The following is a 20,723-nucleotide window of genomic DNA, read 5'->3' as shown; positions in this document are numbered from 1 at the left end:
GAGTGGCAGGCAGAGGGGGAGAAGCAGGGAGCCTGATGCGGCACTCGATCCCAGGACTCTGGGATCATGACCTGAGCTGAAAGCAGATGCTTAACCAACTGAGCCACCTAGGAGTCCCAACAGATTTTTTTTTAAGATTGTATTTATCTAGGGGCGCCTGGGTGGCTCAGCGTCTGCCTTGGGCTTGGGTCATGGTCCTGGGGTCCTGGGATGGAGCCCCATATCAGGCTCCCTCTCGGTGGGGAATCTGCTTCTCCATCTCTCTCTGTCCCTCCCCCCAGCTTGTGCTCTCTCTCTCTCTGTCACTCTCTCTCTCAAATAAATAAGATCTTTAAAAATATATATATATTTTATTTATCTATTTGAGAGAGAGAGAGCACGTGTGCACATGCACACACAAATGGGGGGTGGGGCAGAGGGAGAGGGACAAGCAGACTCCCCGCTGAGCAAGAAGCCCCATGGGGGAGCTCAATCCCAGGACCCCAAGATCATGACCTGAGCCGAAGGCAGACGCTTAACGACTGAGCCACCCAGGCGCCCCAACAAACCAAGACTTAATACCTAATTTAATAGCCCTTCCCAGGACTGGAATCTTAACCAGTCAGTCTAGAATTTCCTGGTCAGCACTAGTGAGGTAATCCACCTGATGGACCCCCTCCGTCCCCCAAAGAAAGATAAGATAATCTGTTTTTTCTTGCCCCCTTCTGTCTATAAAATCCTTCCATTTTTTACACCTCCTTGGCGCTCTTTTCTGTTTGCTAGACAGGATACTGCCCAATTCATGAATCACTGAATAAAGTAAATTTGATCTTTAAATTTACTCAGTTGAATTTTGTTTTTTAACACATCACAATCACAAGGTAAATATTTTTGGCAAGATGACTTCATAAAGATTAGTTATACATCGCTGCACAAAGTACCGCACACTTAGCAGCTGCATATAACAGCCAGGTATGATCCCACAGTTTCTGTGGGTTGCGAGTCCAGGCTCACTATGGCTGGGTTCTTTGTTCGGGGTCTCACGAGCTGCGCTGGGATCTCAATGAGAGGCTCACAGCCCTCATCCACACTCATTCAGGTTGTCGGCAGCACTGAGCTCCTCATTGCCGCAAGACTGTGGACCTCAGCTCCTAAAGGCTGCCTCTGTCCACAGGCAGGCATGACACAGCTGGTTCCTCTTTTAAGGCTGGCAGGATCCCACCTCTGCTGTTTCGAGGCTCTGACCTCCAGATTGTCTTTCAAAGGATGTTCCTGATTAGGTCAGGCCCACCCAAAATAATCTTCCTTCCGGTGAACTCAAAATCAACTCAAGGGGACCTTAAACCCACTTGCAAAATCCCTTCACCTTTGCCACATGCTGTAACCTAGTTGCAAAAGTGACATCCATTATACTCACCGGTCCTGCCCATACTCCAGGATGGGGGATTAGGCAGGGTACACACACCAGGGTGAGAATCTCGGGGCCTGCTTTAGAATTCTGCCACAACACGTGATTCTGGCCTTTAGAGATTTTGGTCATAATGCTTGCCATCTGGAAAGACTCAGTTCAAAGTAGGATCTTTTGATCTTGTCTTTTTAACCTTGCCAGAATACTGTCCAAAGAAAGACCTACCTATGAAGTTTACCATAATGCTATCAAGTTTGTGAAATGGTGGGAAATGTGTGTTGGTCCATCTAAGCAGCCAACTTTAAGGTTTTTAATTTCATCTGTGTAGATGAAAACAGTAAAGGAAAAAAAACTCAGCATTTTTATGCTTTATAAAAATAAAAGTGAGAGGGTGCCTGGGTGGCTCAGTCGTTAAGCGTCTGCCTTCAGCTCAGGTCATGATCCCAGGTTCTGGGATCAGCCCCACATTGGGTTGGAAGCCTGCTTCTCCCTCTCCCGCTCCCCCTGCTTGTGTTCCTGCTCTGACTATCTCTCTCTCTCTCTCTGTCAAATAAATAAATAAATAAATCTTAAAAAAAATAAAAGTGAGGGATGTTTGTGTACTATTGTCTACATGTTAGATGTACGCACACACATGCATGCACACACTCGTGCACACACACACAGGCATGCACACATACCCAAGGTAGAACTGGCTTGTGGTTTCCTGTTCTCCAAATGAGTGAGGGCTTCCTCAGATCGCATGAGATCTGTAAAAAGAATGGAAAACTAAAAGTGATCCTTGAAATGTGAATAGACTCATACTCCTTGGAGGCGGGGAGGCAATGAGTGAGGACCCCACGGCGTGTCAAAAGCCCACACGTACAGTTGGCCCTCCAGGACAGTGATGAATAGATTGCCAGGAGGGCACTGATGTGAGAATGACGGTCCGGACATCTGGTGGCCTCAAGGGGTTCAGACCGCCTTAGCTGAGGTTCATACAGGAATGTGCTGAAACTGAGCTGAATCCCTTTCTGGGCAGGGAGCCATGAATCCTTGAAGCTTTCTTCCTGCTCACCCCCCACATCTACCCAGCACCACATTCTCTCTGCCTCACCTTCCGAGTATCGCTCCCTTCCACCTCCTTCTCTCCACCTCCCCTGCCCCCGCTCCTGGCCTAAGCCACCATCGTCCTTCTAAATGATGAAGCAGCCTCCCTGCACCCTCCCTGGCTGCCCTCCAATCACTTCCCTGCAGAGCAACCAGGGCATTTGCTTCCAAATGCAAAGCTGCTCAAGCACCTCCTCGCAGAAAACCCATGCGTGATTTTTACCAGTGCTAAGTGCCAAGACCAACATTTTTAACTCATTCCCATAAGGATGAGTGGTCTGCCTCTTCTGACCTTGGCACATTTATCCTGCACCTTCCTGCCCCCCACCCCACCCCCTGACTCTTCTGCAGTCCCACAACCCTGGCATCTCTGTCTCTCGCGCTTTCTAAGTTCAAATGAACCACCTTGCTTCCCATCGATGGGCCCTCGCACAGCTGTTCCGTCTGACTTTCATGGTGAATGCCTTACACAACCTTTAGAACTCATCTAGAATGCCACCTCCTCCGGGAAGGCTTCCGCATCCCCTATTAGCCTGGGTTAAATCCCCAGGGTGGCAGGTGGTATTTTCCAAAAATGGTCATGGCAATATTTCCTGTCCCCTATGCTATTCCAGAACCTGGTCACTCCCCAGGTTCTGGAGTCTGTTTGCCCTCCTTTTGAACTTGGGAGGGAGTATTTTTTATTTTATTTTTTTAAGATTTATTTATTTGAGAGAGAGAGAGCACAAGCAGGAGATGCAGGGAGAGGGAGAGAGGATCTCAAGTAAACTGCATGCTGAGTGTGGAGCTTAACGTGAGACCCTGAGATCATGACCTGAGTCAAAACCAAGAATTGGACCCTTAACCGACTGCGCCACCCAGATGCCCTGAATTCGGGAGGGACTTTGTAACAGCCACTGTGGAAAGACTACCATGGAAATGATTCTGTGTGACTTCTGAGGCTGGATCAGAACAGGGATCCAGCTCCTCTCAGGACAATCGTTCTTAGAACCCAGCTGCCACAATGCTCAGGCTGAATAGGGAGGGACTTCAGGTAGGGAAAGAACAGGGGCCCCAACTAGGCTGGGAGGGTATTTCAGGTATCCAGATACAGGGACAGAACAAAAATAGAGGTAGGGAACAAAAACCAGAACCCCTGTCCCAACTGCTAGGGGTAACATGTTTTTCTAGTAATTACATTGTAACCACAGAAAATAGAAATTAACTACAAAAAGGATCAGGCCTCAAAGGAGAAGTTAACTATAAAGATTAACCAGACCTAGCAAAACATATCTATAGATCACAGATGTCACAAGAAACAAAGATTCTCACACAATGTATAAGCGTCATGTCTAGTTCCAGTGTAAAGTCCTAATAAAAGGCCAGAGATGAAAAGCCCTCATTGGCAACCCTATCTCACTCCTGAAAGCTTTTTCTGTACCTTTGCTTAATAAAACTCGATTGCTTTGCTCACTCTCCTTTGTCCACGAGATTCATTCTTCGACTCTGTGAGACAAGAACCTCGCTCTCCTGCTTCAGGACTGCATGCGGAGCCCTCAGGTAGGTGCTCCTGGGAACAGGTTTCCACCTACAGCCACAGCAACTGACAGACGTGTGAGTGAGTAAACCCTCAGAAGATTCCAGCCCCAGCCTTCCAACCACCCAGCGGACACTGAGGGGCCAGCGATGAGCTGTCCCTGTCCAGCTGCCCAAATTGCAGATTGCAGAGCCAATAAATGTTGCCATTTTAATCCTCTAAATCTTGGGGTGCTTTGGTACTCAGCCACAGTTAACTGGAACATAGTAAGTGTTAACACTTGCACCTTTTCTTTTACAGTTCAAACTGCATTTTTGTGTGTGTGATTATTTGATCCCCATCTTTCTGGAAATACTGAAACCTCTATGAGCGCAGAAGTCTTGCCTGATTTGTTCACCATTCCAATCCTGACATGGAGCTTGGCAAATGATGCACTCCCTGCCAAGGTATTCTTAGCTTTCCCGCACTTTCTCACATATTTGGTCATTGCTTGAATGTTCATTCATTTGATACATATTCAGGGACATGGCTCTATGGCAGGGATTTGTGTTAGAGTTGAAGCATAAAAATAAGGTGATGTATAGGGGATGGTGGGAAGGCAGAGGAGGGATCAGTTAGGTTGTGTTTTGAAGAATGCATAGGTGTTTTCTGGGTAATGAAGAGATAGGACAGGGCTTCTGACCAGGGAAATGGTATGTGCTGATGCATGGGGCCAGGAAGCAGCATGGCTGGGCAGGCAGAGAGGGTGGGTGGAAAATTCTGCAAGAAAAGGTTTGTAAGGGCCAGGTTCTTGCTGACGTAGGAAAGACGTTAGGGTTCGAAGCCAACGGCCAAGAAAGAATTCTTGAGACGTCTTTGGTGCAAAAAGGTGGTTTTATTAAAGCATGGGGTGGGACCCATAGGCAGAAAGAGCTGCCCCCGGGTCATGAGGAGTGGTTGATTATATACTTCCAGTTTGGGAGGGGATTAGGCATAGTGTAAGTCTCTAAGGAATTTTGGAAGCAAGGTTTCCAGGACCTTGAGGGGGCTAGCTATTGCTGGGGAAGTCATTTATTACATCTAATAAAACTGAGTCACGAGACCCTTCAGATGTATATCGGTGGGTCATATGCTTGGGGGATGATAGCCAACATATATCTTTGGGGGTAGAGATAAAGGAAGTTTCCAACGGAATTTTTATATGTTAAAGTAGACTTACATGATTCTGGGGGTCGGGCTAAGATTGCTTTTTGCCCTTAACAAAGTATTAACATTAAGGCAGTTGAGTCCCTAGAGAAAGGTCACTCTGCCTGTTTCAAGGACTTGTCAATGGGCTGTAAGTATTAGAGAAATTTAATAATTTTTCTTCTTAAGAGGCTCCTGAACTGGTCCACTGGGGAAATGATGCGATCAGGGTTAGGGAAGTGAAGAGAGAAGGGGAACTAAGTCAACAGCCAGTTAGCAAAAATGCACTTCGAAAGGCCCCCTGTGGTGCTGTGTGCTCTTGGCCCATTGTCACATCAACCCTATAAAGCAGGGGTCCACAAATATTTTTTAGTAAATATATCAGGGCCTGCACATCTTAGGATCTGTCACAGCTACTCACCTTACTGTTGTAGCACGAAAGTAGCCACAGATGATGGGTACACGAGTGGGTGTGCCTGTGTTCCAATAGAATTTTATTTTACAGACACTGAAATTTGAATTTCAGAAATTTCACGTGTCACAAAATAGTCTTCTTTTTGGAAAATTTTCCAACTTTAAAAAATGTGAAGACCCTTATGAATTCGCTAGTGGAGCCGGACAAAAGCAAACGGCAGGTCTCGCTTTGCTCGTTCGCACTATATAAGGCATTGGTTAGCATTTCGATTTTGGAGTAAGAACCCGGAGCAAGTCCTTCAAGGAGCCACGCCCCTCACATCATCAAGCACCGCCCCCTCCGGGGCGGAGCCTGCGCATGCGCGGCCGGCCCTCGGGCGGGGGCGGGGCGGAGCGCGGCTCCGACTTCCAACATGGCGCACGCTGGCGGCGGCGGCGGCAGCGGCGGCGGCGGCGGGGGCCCCGCGGGCCGGGGGCTGAGCGGCGCCCGCTGGGGTCGCTCGGGCTCCGCGGGTCACGAGAAGCTGCCGGTGCACGTGAGTGCTGCCCCCACCTTCTTTCGGGAACCCTGTCGTCCGGCACCCGCGGGCCGAAGCCCCTCGCCCGGGCCCCACCCGGCCCCGCCTCGGCCTCCACTCCTCACGGCCCCGGACCCCAGTCCCTTGACCCCTTACCTCGGCTCCTCGGAGGCTCGGCCCGTCCCCCTCCCCTCCAGGGTCCCCTGTCTTCCGTCCCCTCCTCCGCCGACCTCCGCCCACCGGGACCCTCCACCTCCCCGCAGGTGGAGGACGCCCTCACCTACCTGGACCAGGTGAAGATCCGCTTCGGCAGCGACCCTGCCACCTACAACGGCTTCCTGGAGATCATGAAGGAGTTCAAAAGCCAGAGGTACCCGCGGGAGCCCTCCCCACCCCGGGGGGTCCGTCCTGGGCCGCGATCCGGCTGAGCGGGGTGGGAACCCCCCCATTCTGGCTGCCTCTCCGCCCCAGTCGGGTGACCTTGCGCAGGTCTTGGAACCTCTCAGAGCCTCAGTTCCTTTTAAAAAACAGGAGTGGAGAGTACCCACCCCTGTGGAGCTGTTGTGGGGATTCCTGGAAGGAGAGCAGGGATGGGGTGAGGAGAGAGCAAGAGAGCGAAGTCTGCAAGCGGGAGAGTCTGGTCCTGTCTTTACTCAAAATGATTTTTAAATGAATTTTGTTCACCAAGGATTTTTTTAAAATTAATTTTAATGTTTTTAAGCACTACATTAAAATGTTATTTGCCTTGATTATTGAATGTTTTGGCGCCCTCTCCCCCTTAAATCTTGTCACCAAGGTGAGTGCCTCACCCGTCAGTGGCACCCTAGTCCCAGGCCTGTTGGACAGTAAATGCGCATAAAATGCTTTGTAAGGAGCCTGGCACATAGAAAGGGTTTAAAACACATTGGCTGATTTTGCAGGCACACAGGAGGGTTAGAGCTAGATGGAGGACCTGGAGATCATGCCATCTTCCAACAGGAGGCTCACTTAGGCTTAGAGTGGGCCAGGGGCTTGCCTAGACCAACCTTAGGGGCAGTCAGGACTAGAACGTGGGCATTCTGACTCTTAGATTCTCGGTGGTCACATCTCCACCAGGCTGCTTACGCCTTCTGAGGAAATGTGGCAGGGCTGGCCTGGTTTCCTTCCAGGAGAGAGAAGCTAAAGCCTTGAGGGGCCCCTCCCACCAGCCATGAGGGAGACCCCTGGCAATGTGCAACTCATACTTGCAAGGCCTTTGGTATTCGTGCCTTGCCATCACTTGCTGGGATCAACACCTGTGTCATGGTTCATCACATTGCTTAGAGGGCTGTGGCTTCCTGCCACTGCTTGGAGTCCCGGACTTTCACTTGGCTCTCCTGACATTTTCAGAACCGAGCGTGTGTGTGCTTGGAGTGTTTAGGGGAGCTGTGCCATGCAAATATCCTGTGGTTCTCGCTAGCAGGGCACAGGGAGCCCGAGCCTGGCTGCCATGGAAGTAGATGACACGTAACACGTTGGCTGAATCACACTGGTCACATTGCAGGGTGCTTCGTTGTCCTTCGAGAAGCCCATTAGGTGGCACTGTCAAGCGAGTTGGGAGTAGATTTTGCTTTCCATGTGCTCCCTAGGACACTTCTGCCCACTCTCAATCTTTTTTCTTCCAGCATCGATACGCCTGGAGTCATCCGACGTGTGTCGCAGCTCTTCCACGAACACCCTGACCTCATTGTTGGATTCAACGCTTTCCTTCCCCTCGGGTACAGGATAGACATTCCCAAGAACGGCAAGTTAAACATACAGTCGCCTCTGTCCAGCCAGGTATGCTGCTCTGGTGTTCCGAGTGATCTGGCCCTAACACGGCGCGCCCTGGTACTCAGGTACCCAGGTCAGGCAGCCCGTCTTGTGCATCTTGTTGCGGAAAGCCAGTCAAGATCCAGTCTTTTTCTAGACACTCTGCTCCCTTTTAGCACAGGTCGAAATAGATCAAAATCCCTACCCAGCCAGCCTCTTTATTCCACATCGATCCATTTGGAGGATTCAGATCAAGAGTGGATGTGGTTGGTTGTGTCAGGGGCATTCTCTTAACAGTTCTATGTCCTGTCAAAATAACCACCCACCAGCACCAGGCTCTTATTACTCTGAGGCTTTCCCCATGAGCACACAGGGCAGGCGCACTTGTACTCAGGCATGGGGTCTCTCTGATCGTCCCAGGTGCCAGCCACAAAATAAAGCAGTTGAGATGTGTGTGGGAATAGCCATTTTGTTGTTGCTGGGCCGCATTTCATTGCCACCAGGGTCGTTGGCTCAGCTTAGGCTTGTGGCTTTGGTTCCTTCTGTCTCGGGTGGTGGCTTGCTGCCTCTGTTTCTGTGGTCCCTTCTTCCCCGAGCCCACCAGAGCCCCTGAGAAAGTGAAAGTCTATGTGAGCTTTACTCTTATAAAGTAGCCATTGCCTTTCCTCCACCTTGGCCCCATTGCCGTAATGCTGTGCTGCGGGGGACCCTCTAGTGCATCTGGAGATGTTTAGCAGCATCCCTGACTCCGCCCACAAGGCCCTCACCCCTTGGCGACAGGCGACAGCTGAAACATCCCCAGACATTGCCAGATGACTCCTGGGAGCCACATCGCTCCCCCATCAAGAACCCCTGATCTCCGTGAACCAGCTCTTTAAGCCTCTTCTGTCTCTGCTGCAGGGCTTTGGGTTTTAGCGGGGGAATATAAAAATCTACCCCGGAAAGCATTCTTTCGGTTCCGCCTCCGATGACAGAGATTGCAGTTTCATATCAATGCAGGAGTCAGATTTGGAAGAACAGCCAGAGGCAGTGTGACAGTGACCTCCCTCTCTGAGAGGGACCCCCATGTAAATTCTGCCTTCTTTCTATGCAAGGAAAGCTCCACCACCAGCATGTTGCCTCATTAAAGCCAAGGAGAGCGTCTCCGTTTTGAAAAGGAACTCGGAAGCGCGTGGCCACTGAACTCCAAAGAGCTTCTTCCATTTCACATTTACAAATGGAGCTCAATCCAGATGTAGGGCTCGTTGCTCCAGACGATCACAAGCCTTAGCGGGATTCATCTGCGCAACAGTCGAGGCTGGGAAGAAAAGCAGGCTCATTTGCAGCGGTGCGCAGGGGAGCACTTGGACGAGTCTGAACACGGGTGTGTCGTGACCATCACTCCCTAAGAAAGAGCCGAGGTCGGAGACCTCAATTACGAAAATCGCCTTTCTCAATCCCCGACTGTTGGAGTAACTCGGCTTGCGGGGCTGGATCTCGATGCGAACCTCACCGTGGTTGCATTAGGAGGTGGCCCTTCCGGGCAGTAGCCAGAAGGCCCCTGTTGTTGTGCTCACTCCATGGAGAGGTGCTGTGGACACAGCGAGACTGGACCAGCCCTGTCTCCCCCTGACTTCACAGCTACTATTTAACCCGGCTTTATGGTCTTGCTAAAGCCCCGAAGCCACGACATCTAGGGCCCCCCTTCTTCTGCTGCCCACTCCATTTCTGTGCACATCGATTGACCTGCTGGGTTTCCTGCCCTGCTTTTCAGAGCTCCTTCCTGCCAGGCATAGGCGAGATGGCCTCTTGGTGTCCTGGAGTCCCTTGAGAGGCCACGGAAGCCCGAGAACTTCTCAGGGCTCCCTACGTGCCACACCCCGGATTTTTTTTGTTTTACTGGGTTTTTCTAGCTTTCGTGTTTTGAAGGAGCACCTTCATTTTTTTGTCATTGCTCATCTCGTGAGTCCTGTCAACTCTAGACAGGGAGGGAGTAGCTCTGAGGTGCTGAGGAAGAGAAAACGGGGGAGTCCCAGGCTGTGGGGAGCCCTTGGTGCAGTTTTCTCAGCCTTGGCCCAATTGCCCTTGGGACCAGATTGTTCTTATCTGGAGCAGGCTGTCCTATGCACTCTACCGGGCTGAGCAGCATCCCCTGCCTCCACCCTCCACCATGTGACAACCTAGAAGTAGCTCCATGTGTCGCTAAATGCCCCCTGGGTGACAAAATCAGCCTCGCTGAGAACACAAGTCTAAGAGGAAGACAGGCAGACAGGCTCGGAAAGCATGGTGGGAAGAAGGTCACCTTGCTGGGGCTACAGCCTCCTGAGTCAGCAGCATGTTGGAGCTGGTCATCGGGCCTCGGTTGTAGCATCCCTCCCCAGAGAGCCCTCTACTCCCACCCCTGGGTTATACGCATGCCACCCATTTTATATATTGTAAAATTGCAAAGCCAGGGTTTGAAATTAGAAATCCAACGTGTCTTGGTCTGCCTTGCCTGGCAGACTGAGTCCAGATCAGGCAGGACCCTTGTCTGTCTGGTTCACGACTGTGTCCCTGTCTCGGGGCCATGCCAGGCACATGTTGGAGGAGCAAGACACCTCGTGTTGGTGGGAAGGTGATGAATCTCAGCTCCCAGGTTCCGTTCAGAGCCGCCCCTGCCTCCTGGGAGCCAGCCCCTTTAGGGCCGGCTAGACGAACAGCCGGCTTGAACACAGGTAAAGGTTAAACCTTTAGCTCGTCCAGTAAGTGGCACCTTTACATTGAGAGGCAGGCCTCCCGTGTTCTCTCTCTGGGGGGAGGGTCATCTGGAAGTTCAGTGAGTCCCTAGTGGGTCGCGCCTCGTATTTGTGTCTTAGTCACCCACGGAGCAGGTGTCGACCACCACCTCTGTGCCAGGCGCTGGGGTTTATTCAGAGTCTGCTCTCGGGGCACTCGGGAGATACAGGTGGACAGATGAGAAATACTGCACTGTGAGTGAAGCCCGGGCAGGGCATGAGGGGCCGTGGGCAGAGGCCGTGTGAGAGATCAGGAACCCTGCCTGTGTCTTGGGCGGGGGTTTCCTGGGCTGGGTCTAAAGGCCTGAGGTGGCAAAATGAGTGGGTGTGCTTAAGAAACAGCCGGGGAGCCTGCGGGGTGGGGGGAGAGAGTCAGGAGCATGGGGAACCCGTGGAGAGTTCCAGGAAGGCGGCTCTGGCTGTGGTGCCAGAAGTGGACTCTAGGGGGGCAGGAGAGGATCTGGGGGCCAGCGAGGGGCCCCTGGTGATCCAGGCAGAGTGGGCGGTGATGTGGACCGGGGGCGGGGAGTCAGGGTGGGAAGTCCAAGGAGATTCCAGGATGCCTCAGCCTCTGGGTGAAGGTGGCAGCACCTGCTAGGGTGAGGGGGGCCTGGGAGCAGTGGGGGCGGCAGGGGTGCTGCTCTGCGTGGGGAATGTGCTGTTTGATGAGGTGTCTCGTACATACCCAGGTGGGGCTGTGCAGGGCTGCTGCTCGGTGTCTAGTAGGAGTGTACCTGACTATGCCCGGATTAGGCCACCCAGGGCAGGCACAGACGAGAAAAAACTGGATTGTTCCGGAACGTTTAGAGCGGGGGTTGGCCCAGGATCCAAAGCCAGCTCGTATTTGTATGGAGAGTGGTTTTTACATTTTCCAGAGATTACGTTAAAAAATGTTTTTAAATTGTGACAGTATTCACAGTAGCATAAATTCACTTTTTGTAACTAAAGTATACAGTTCGGCAGGTTCACGCGTATTTACGGTATCTTACGGCACCTCCCCCCATTCCAGAACATTTTATCACCCCAGAAGGAAACCGTATCGCACAGTTCTCCTCTCCCACCAGCCCCTGGCAACCACTAATCCACTTCGTCTCTGCAGATTTGCCTGTTGTGAACATTTCGTTTCAGTGGCGTCGCGTAACTTCTCTTGTCTGGCTTCCTGCGCCCAGCATTACAGTGTCGAGGTTCATCCTCACTGTAGCCTGGGTCAGAGCTGCATTCCTTCCTACAGTTGAAGATTCCATCGTCGGGATGCGCTACGTGTGTTAATCCGTTACTGCTTGGTGTAGACATTTGGGTCGTTTGCACATCTGTTTGCGATTCTTGGGTCGAACCCAGAAGTGGAATTGCCGGGTCACGTGGTAACTACGTTTAACTTAGTGAGGAACCGCCAGGCTGTTGGCTTCAGCAGGTGCACCATTACCGTCTGGCCCTCTTTGCCAAGCCCTGGCCTTGAGGAGGGTTCTCCATCTTTTCCCCGCGCCTCTGTCCAGGGCATGGGAAAGGGTACACGGAGCTAGAAAATGCCCCCGAGGAGCGGTGGGGAGTTCCAACGAGCTCACAGCCGCCTCTGAAGCAAGTCTCCGCTCCCAGCCTGCTCCCTCCCCCGCCTCTCCCTGGCTCCTTCTAGCTCCTTCCACTGCCAGGCCAGCACACCTGGAAGGAATGTGGTAATCAGCAAGAGAGCCCCCAGAGGGCCTTAGGATGCATCCCACTGCCAGGGAGAGGTGGCATTTAGAACTGTGGCTGCTTTGGGTCTTTTGTGTGTCTGCTTGTCTCAGCTCAGACTTTTCTAGAGTTGCCCCTCACCCACACAGTCTGGGCTGAATTGTGTCCCCACCCCCACCCCACCCCAATTCATATGTTGAAGTCCTAATCCTCCGTACTCAGAATATGACTGTTTTTGGAGACCTTTACAGAGGTAATTACGGTAAACTGAGGCCCTTAGGGTGTCCCTTGATCCAATCTGACTGGTGTGTTGTAAGAGGACATTTGGACACGGGGAGCGACCCCCACACAGGGACGATCATGTGAGGACACAGCGAGAAGATGGGCCACCCACGAGCCGAGACGCCTCCGGAGATACCACCTCTGCTGAACCTTGATCTTGGGCTTCAGCCTCCAGGACTGTGAGGAAACGTTTCTGTTGTGTAAGCCGCCCAGGCTGCGGAGTTAGGGCCGCCTGAGCGGAGTAGCGCACCCCCACCCCAATGAGAGCGAGCATGCCCAGCAGGCGCGTCCTTCCCGGTGACGGCTCTGCAGCTCTGTGCCCAGCGTCCCCCATCCCTCTGGAGTCTTCAGGTCCGCGGTTGGTGCCCCGTGCCAAGGGGGATGGAAACCCCGGGCTCTTTGTTCCTTCCTCTGGTCATCTGATTATTCCCAACAGTGGGTGGAGCCCATTCTGTTCCAAGCACTGTTCAGGCACTTGGGCTGTGGTGGTGAACAGTGTGGACTGTCTGCTCTCAGGGCGTTTGCCATCTGGTCAGGGGTGGACAGACGATAAAATAAGTAAAATATGTGTGTGTCGGAAGGTGACATGTGCCACGGAGGAAAATCGAGCGAGAAAGGGGCTCAGAGTGCTGGGAGACAGACATTTTGGTTTGGCGCTGGGTGGTTCTGGAAGACTTGCTGAGAAGGTGTCTTCTAACAGACGCCTGGAGCTGCACTGGAGGGTTCGAGACCTGCTCGAGAACCAGCCCCTGTGTGCATCGGACCCACAGGATGCCCGGAGGGTCGCCCCTGACATCTCAGTCGTGGTTTGTGGGGAATCATCAGAACCACGCATAAAATTTCAGTTTAGAAACATAAACATCTCCTCCTTCCAGGGGGTAGGTCAGTCCCACCCAAAATCAGGATTCTGGGTGCCCAGGGGAGGGACGTGGGTGTCTGTTTTCTATTTTTATTTGTATGGACAGAAAGCCCACAGACGGAGGGCAAGCATGATGACCGGTCAGGGCCTGTCTCTTCTCTCAAGTGACTTAACCCCGGCTTAGCACCAAGAGTCCTGCAGTCCTGGACAACCTGGGCGGTGGGCCCCCCTTACCTCCAGGGTCCCCACTTGCCCAGCACCGCTGACAGCAGGTGCTTTCACTCCTCAAAACAGTCTTGCTGAAATGGGCTGGCAGGAGGTGTGGAAGGCTTCTTTTGTAAACACAGTCCCAAACTCCACTCCAGAGGGGATTAAACAATCCACTTGTCATATATCTCTCCCGTATGCTGATTTTTCAAGGTGTTGGGTATCCATCAAACTCCCATGCTCTTTGATCAGATGGAGGTGGGTTCGTGAGACTCACCCAGGACGGTGCAGACGCACAGCGTGGTGAGGGAGGAATTACCTGCCTGTGCGTGCCCGCCCACCGCTTCCTTCCCTCCAGGCCCCCACAAGGAACGTTCTCCTGCATCTCATTAAAAACCTTGGCCCTGTGCTGGGTATTGCTTGGTCTCAGACAGACCATGGCTCTGTCTGGAGTTTCTCACGTCTGTTTGCGGGGTCAGGCCTGCCAGTAACTCACTGTCGTGCTGTTGTCAGGAGAATTCACACAACCACAGCGACTGTGCGGAGAACTTCAAGCCACAGATGCTGTATAAGGAGGACAAGCCGCAGGTGCCCTTGGAGTCGGATTCCGTGGAGTTCAACAACGCCATCAGCTACGTGAACAAGATTAAGACCCGTTTTCTAGACCACCCAGAGATCTACAGGTCATTCCTGGAGATCCTGCACACTTACCAGGTAAGAGGCCCCACGGCACACTGGGTGGGTGCTGGTGGTACCATCCCACTCTTCAGGGTGCGTCTGAGGCGGTCGTATTTTCTGGTCTGAATTCAGGAAATCCTGTACAATTCCGATGTGCTTTTTTTCTTTTTACCTAAAACTTACCATTTTAACCCTTTTTAAGTATCCAGTTCCATGGCATTAAGTACATTCATGTTGTGCAGCCTTCCCCACCATCCAGCCCCAGAACTTGTTCATCATGCGAAACCGAGATTCTGTCCCCGTGAAACAGTAACTCCCCCAGCCCCTGGCACCCACCATCCCACTTCCTGTCTGTCAGTTTGACAACTCGAGGGACCTCCTGTAAGCGGGATTATACAGTACTTGTCCTTTTGTGTCTGGCTTCTTTCGCTCACTGTGATGTCCTCAGGGTTCATCCATGTTGTAGCCTGGGTCAGAACTTCCTTCCTTTTTAAGGTTGGAGAACATGGCATGGATGCACCACTTGGGGTTATCTGTTCATCCATTGATGGGCACCAGGGTTGCTTCCATGTTTCTGGCCCTTGTGAATAATGCTGCTGTGAACACGGGCATCTGGATACCTGTTGGAGTTGTTAGGATTTTAATTTGCTCCTTGAGGCACCTCTACGTCCCAAGGAAGAGTACTAGGAAACACACCGTACGGGGATTTAAAAAGAACCTAAGAAGATGGTCTTTTTTAAGACGGCTTCGCTAGTGTTTTGACAACACAGCTACGCTCTGTTGATGCAGATTACAAGTGGATTACAAGTGGGCCCTGTGCCAGGCAGCGGGGCAGCAAAGATGAATGGCTGCTGCTTAGTTCAGTCTGGAGGTGGACGAGACTTAGAGAGGGATGGGGTGGGGAAAAAGGGAAACATGTAGTAGTGTGTCTGGATTCACAGTTGCCAACCCTGACCGGGGGCGGGGGGGGTGGTGTCAGGAAGGGCAGAGTTAGCTTGAATCCTGAGAAATCAGTCAGAACCACCAGGCAAATGAGTATAGACAAAGGGTGGACTTTCTTAGTGCTGGGAACACCCCATGCAAAGTCCCGGGGGTCAGGGCAGCCAGCCAGCTTCAGGGGACCTGAGGAAGGGGAGGGGTCAGACAGCAAGGGCTCTTGACGGGTCGTCTCCTTCCCTTCACACCGCAGAGTGGGAATCTGGAGCTATGTGCTTTGGGAGGGCCCCAGCTCTGCCACATTCTCGGGTGTAAAGTTGACGGCGTTGCTTCTAATGGCCATCCTGAGTTCCTGCCCTCCTGACCCGGGTCCCCTTCGGTCCTCATCTTGTTGCTTTAAGCTCTGGATTAGGCCATCTTCCTTCAACTCTCGGGGTCTTTCTGACTCTGGGTGGAATGGTCCCTTGTCCTGGTAGTCCTTTTCCTTCCCTTGTCACCCTGTTTCCTGTTTCCAAGGCCCAGCGCCAGCCCCACACTCCCTGCCCCCTATCCACGGGTTCGTCCCTGACCTTGTACTTCCCCAGCCTCTGGTTGAGGACACCCAAGGACTGAGGCCAGATCATTTCATGATTGTGCCCCTGCCCACATCCCCTCCACACTACCACGTAAGCCCCACCCCTGGCCAGGGCTCAGGCTGTGTTGTGGGGTGGGACAAGGACAGAGGCATGCAGGGCACCCCGAGTTGTTAACAGTGTGGTGGACTGGGTTCCTTTCTCCCAGTGGTGGTAGGCATGGGCTCTGCCAGCCGGTTCTCTGTTTCGTGAGTCGTCCCTCTGTCTCCTCCACAGTGGGATGCCTGAATGTCACAGCCTGGGGTGCCTCGTTCCTTGGCTAACGACTCATTTTCCCTTTCCCGAAAATCGGCAGAAGGAGCAGCTGAGCACAAAGGGCCGGCCATTCCGCGGCATGTCTGAGGAGGAGGTGTTTACCGAGGTGGCCAACCTCTTCCGGGGCCAGGAGGACCTGCTGTCCGAGTTTGGACAGTTCCTGCCTGAAGCCAAGCGGTCCCTGGTGAGTACGGGGTGCCCACCCTGGCCAGAGGGCCACCTTCCTCTCAGCTGGGACCCTGTTTCTCAGTGCAGCCCCGAAGACCAGGCTGGGCTTATCTGTCCCCCGGGGACACGCCGGGTTCTCCCAGAAGCCACACAGCGTGCAGACACCCCTAGGCCTCCGTGCAGGCTCACCTCCACATCCTGCTGGAGCAGATCCTGAGCAGGGCCTCTCTTACAGAACAGTGCCCGGGGGGTGAGGGCCGGTTGGGAGGTGGAGAGCATCCTGCTGTGGAGACCTGCTTGTAACCAGTGCCCTGTAGGAAGGGGCCGGTGGGGGCAGTCTGAGGCTTGGCAGTGACTGTGGGCTGGGGGTTGGAGGGCAGAGAAGGGTGAGGAGGGGCCTGGGCTGGGGAGGTTGGGGGTGCAGCCTGCACTATCAGCCTCGTTCCTCCCGTCACAGCCTGAGGCCTGCTGGGTTGCGCATTCCATATCCTCTTTTCATTGTATTTTCTATGAACGTAAGACTTCCTTAAAAATTGAAGTAAAATTCACGTAACATTAAATACACCATTAAAGTATACAGTTCAGTGGCATTTGGTACATTCACCGTGTTCTGCAACCAGCTCTTCTGTCTAGTTCGAGAACACTCTCATCACCACAGAGGAGACCCCGTCCCCATGGGCAGTCACTCCCCATTCCCCCTCCCCCAGCCCCTGGCAGCCACAAATCTGCGTCTGTCTCTGTAGATTGACCTGTTCTGCACATTTCATATACATGGGATCCTACACCATGTGGCCTTTAGTGTCTGGCTTTCGCTCAGCGTGATGTTTTTGAGGTTCATTCACATCATAGTGTGCGTCGGTGTTTCATTCCTTTTTGTGGTTGAGTCATATTCTGTTGTGTGGATGGACCACATTTTGCTTATCCAGCCATCCCATAGTGGACATTTGGGTTGTTTCTTTTTGGTGATTGTGAATGATGCTGCTATGAACATGCGTGCAGGAGGATTTGTTTGAGTCCCTGTTTTCAGTTCTTTGGGGTCTACACCTAGGAGTGGAATTGCTGAGTCATATGGTGACTCTGTGTTTCACTTTTTGAGGGACTACCAGACTGCTTTTCACAGTAGCTGTACCATCTCTTCTCACTAGCAGGGTACTTCACACTGTCACCAACACTTGGTGTTCCGTTTTCTTTTTAAATTATGGTCTAGTCATTGTGAAGTTGTATCTCATTGTGGTTTTGGTTTCCATTTCCCTGATGACTAATGATATTGAGCATCTTGTGTGCCTATTGGCCATTTGGTTTTTTTCTTTTTTTTTTTTTTAAGATTTTATTTATTTATTTGACAGAGACACAGCGAGAGAAGGAACACAAGCAGGGGGAATGGGAGAGGGAGAAGCAGGCTTCCTGCTGAGCAGGGAGCCTGATGCGGGGCTTGATCCCAGGATCAAGGCAGATGAAGGCAGACGCTTAACCAACTGAGCCACCCAGGCATCCTTGGTACCTTTTTTTTTTTTTAATTTAAAGATTTTATTTATTTATTTGACAGAGATAGCGAGAGCAGGAACACAAGCAGCAGGAGTGGGAGAGGGAGAGCGGGCTTCCCACCGAGCAAGGAGCCTGATGTGGGACTTGATACCAGGACCCTGGGATCATGACCTGAGCCAAAGGCAGACACTTAACGACTGAGCCACCCTGGCGCCCCACCTGTTGGCCATTTGTATATCTTCTTTGGAGAAATGTCTAAGTCCTTTGCTCATTTTTTAGTTTGTCTCTTTATTATTGAGCTGTAAGCGTTCTTTATATATATTCTGGATACTAGGCCCTTATTAAAAATTTTTCTCCTTTTTGTAGGTTGTATTTTCACTTTGTCAGTGTCCTTTAATGCACACAGGTTTTTAGTTCTGATCAAATCCAATTATCTATTTTTTCTTTTGTTGCTCATGCTTTTAGTGTCTCAGAATCTATGCCAGATCCGAGGACAGGAAGGTTTCTCCTTGTATTTTCCTCTAAAAGTTTCTATAATTTTAGCTTTCATAGTTAGATCATTGATGCATTTTGAGTTAATTTTTTTTTTTTTTTTTTATGGTGTGAGGTAGGGATCCAATTTCATTCTTTGGTTAGTGGAGATCCAGTTTTCCCAGCACCGTTTATTGAAGCGACTTTTCTGTTTCCATTGAATAGTCCTGGCACCCTTGTTGAAAACCGGTTGCCATAGTTGTATGGATTTCTTTCTGGACTGTTCAGTTCCAATCCATTGATCCCCCACGTCTCTTCTTAGGCCAGCACCACACTGTCTTGATTACTATAACTTTGTCATAAGTTTGAAATGAAGAAGTGATTTGAATTGTGTTCTTTTTCAAGATTATTTTGGCTAGTCAGAGCCCTTTGGAATTCCATATAAATTTGAAGATCAGCTTTTCTATTTCTGCAAAAAAGGGGGAAAAAGCCATTGGGATTGTGATAGGGATTGCATTGAATCTTTAGATTGCTTTGGGGAATATTGCCATCTTGATAATGTTAAGTCTTCTGATCCATGAACATGAGGCATCTTTGCATTTATTTAAATCTCTAATTTCTTTCAGCAACATTTTGTGGGTTTTGATGTACATGTCTTGCACCTCCTATTTAAATATATCCCCAAATATCTTACTCTTTTTTTTCTTAATTTCATTTTTGGATTGTTGGTCATGAGTGTATACAAATACCACTGATTTTTGTGTGTTGATTGTGTTTCCTGCGACTTTGCTGAGTCTGTTTATCAGCTTTAATAGTCTTTGTATATTCACTAGGATTTTTTCTATGCATGTTACCATGCCATCCGCTAATAGAGATGATTTTCCTTCTTTTCCAATTTGAATGCCTTTTAGTTCTTTTTCTTGGCCTAATTGCTGTGGTAGAGCCTCTAGTACTGAGTTGAATAGAAGTGGTGAGAGGAGGCATCCTTGTCTTGCTCCTGATCTTAGAGGAAAAGCTTTCCATCTTGCACCTGAGTGTGCTGGGAGCTGTGGGCTTTTCATAAATAAATACCCCTTAATCAGATTGAAGAAACGCCCTTCTATTCCTAGTTTGTTGACTGTTCCTTTTCCTCTTTTTGTTCTTCTCTGCTTCGGATGGTGACTTGGGGCCTGCGCACACGAGAGGTCCCCCCACCCCCCACTGAAGTGCATCACTACCACCTCTCCTGGGTCCTGCTTCTAAAGGAAGATGCAGTGGGGGGCAGGGCTGGGGGGCAGCAGTCTCGAAGTGGGAGGGGCTTGGTGGGGTGGGTACAGGGGTCTGGGTTTGGGTACCACCAAGAGTCACATGGCCTTCCAGCGCCCATGAGTGCCACCTCAAAGTCGGGATGCCACCTGGAAGCACTTCCTGAGTCAAAGTCAGAGAAGCTCTGTGCCTCTCCGTGGGGTTGACATCAGGTCCTGGAGCTGTCGCCTGTCCTTCACCCTGCCTCGAGCTTTGGGTATCCTCAGGGGCTGGAGGGCTAGGCAGAGACCCGGGAGCACACAGTCCAGGCCGAGACGCTCACTCCACGTCTGCAGGCGCTCAGGAGGGCTTGAGCCAGCGACCTCACTCACCTCCCGGGCCTGGTTGCCTTCTCTCTCACACGGGGATGACGGCCTTCCTGCTCAGACTTGGCAAGCCAGCATCCTCTTAAGTGCTTCACGCTCAGCCCAGCACAGGTGCAGTGCTCTGGAAAGAAGAGCTGGGATTGTTAAGGAAAAGCAGGCGGAGGATCCAGATGGATTGTCCCCACCCCCTCCCTGTGCCAACGTCGTCCGTCCCATTTGCCCTCCCCAAGTGTCCACCCAGGCGGCAGGGCCTCCACCTGCCTCCCCAGGACCAACCAGCCTGCTGCCGGGCCTGAGGGAGGCCCCTGGGGAGGGCTGAGCAAAGCGCTCCTGTGGAGTTCCTGACCCCCTCCCCGGGGGACAGGGAGCTCACCTGCACCAAAGGCAGCTGCACTCCCAGCTGAGCCCACCTCCTCGTGTCCCCACCCACACGTCCACTCTCAGCGCCGCCCCCCCCCCCCAAGCGCAGCGTCCCTCCTTGGGCTTGGCCCCCTTTTCCCAAATGATGTCCTGGGCCGTCCTAGGATCACTGCCATTTCTTCCTCTGCTTGCCAGAGAGCCGCCTTACTGGCTCCAGGGGCCCCGTAGACGAGAAGCAGAGGGATCTTGCCGCGTCCCGCCCGCTGCGCAGCCTTGTGTCAGTTGCAGACACTCGGCCTCCACGTCCCCCAGGAGCCGGAGCTGCGCACTGCCACATGCCGGCCGGCCCTGACTCGCCCCCTCACAGGGCACGGTTGGTCGGTTGTCTGACTCGTCCTCTTGGATCTGCCTCTTACATCTCGGCTCCAGCCCCTGTTATGGCAGCTCTTTTCCTGAACTCTGCCCTTGCTGGGGGCAGCACGGGAGACAGGGGCAGTGGGG

At 51.9% G+C, this 20,723-nt stretch overlaps 1 protein-coding gene across 1 annotated transcript in view; it reads left to right on the top strand.

The window, feature by feature from the left end:
* Positions 1-5,947: 5,947 nt before the first annotated feature.
* Positions 5,948-20,723, top strand: part of SIN3B (SIN3 transcription regulator family member B) — a 35,129-nt gene continuing 20,353 nt past the window's right edge. Inside the window, exons 1-5 of the mRNA XM_081814971.1 lie at positions 5,948-6,106; positions 6,352-6,458; positions 7,732-7,885; positions 14,141-14,341; positions 16,169-16,312. Of these exons, the coding sequence (XP_081671097.1) occupies positions 5,984-6,106; positions 6,352-6,458; positions 7,732-7,885; positions 14,141-14,341; positions 16,169-16,312 (729 nt within the window). The 5' untranslated portion in view covers positions 5,948-5,983. The remainder of the gene's footprint in view (positions 6,107-6,351; positions 6,459-7,731; positions 7,886-14,140; positions 14,342-16,168; positions 16,313-20,723) is intronic.

Source organism: Leptonychotes weddellii, chromosome 1, assembly GCF_054177405.1.
Source record: "Leptonychotes weddellii isolate Sample4059 chromosome 1, ASM5417740v2, whole genome shotgun sequence".
Lineage (NCBI taxonomy): Eukaryota > Metazoa > Chordata > Mammalia > Carnivora > Phocidae > Leptonychotes > Leptonychotes weddellii.
Note: the sequence above shows the minus strand (reverse complement) of the source record. Positions and strands in the feature narration are given on the sequence as shown.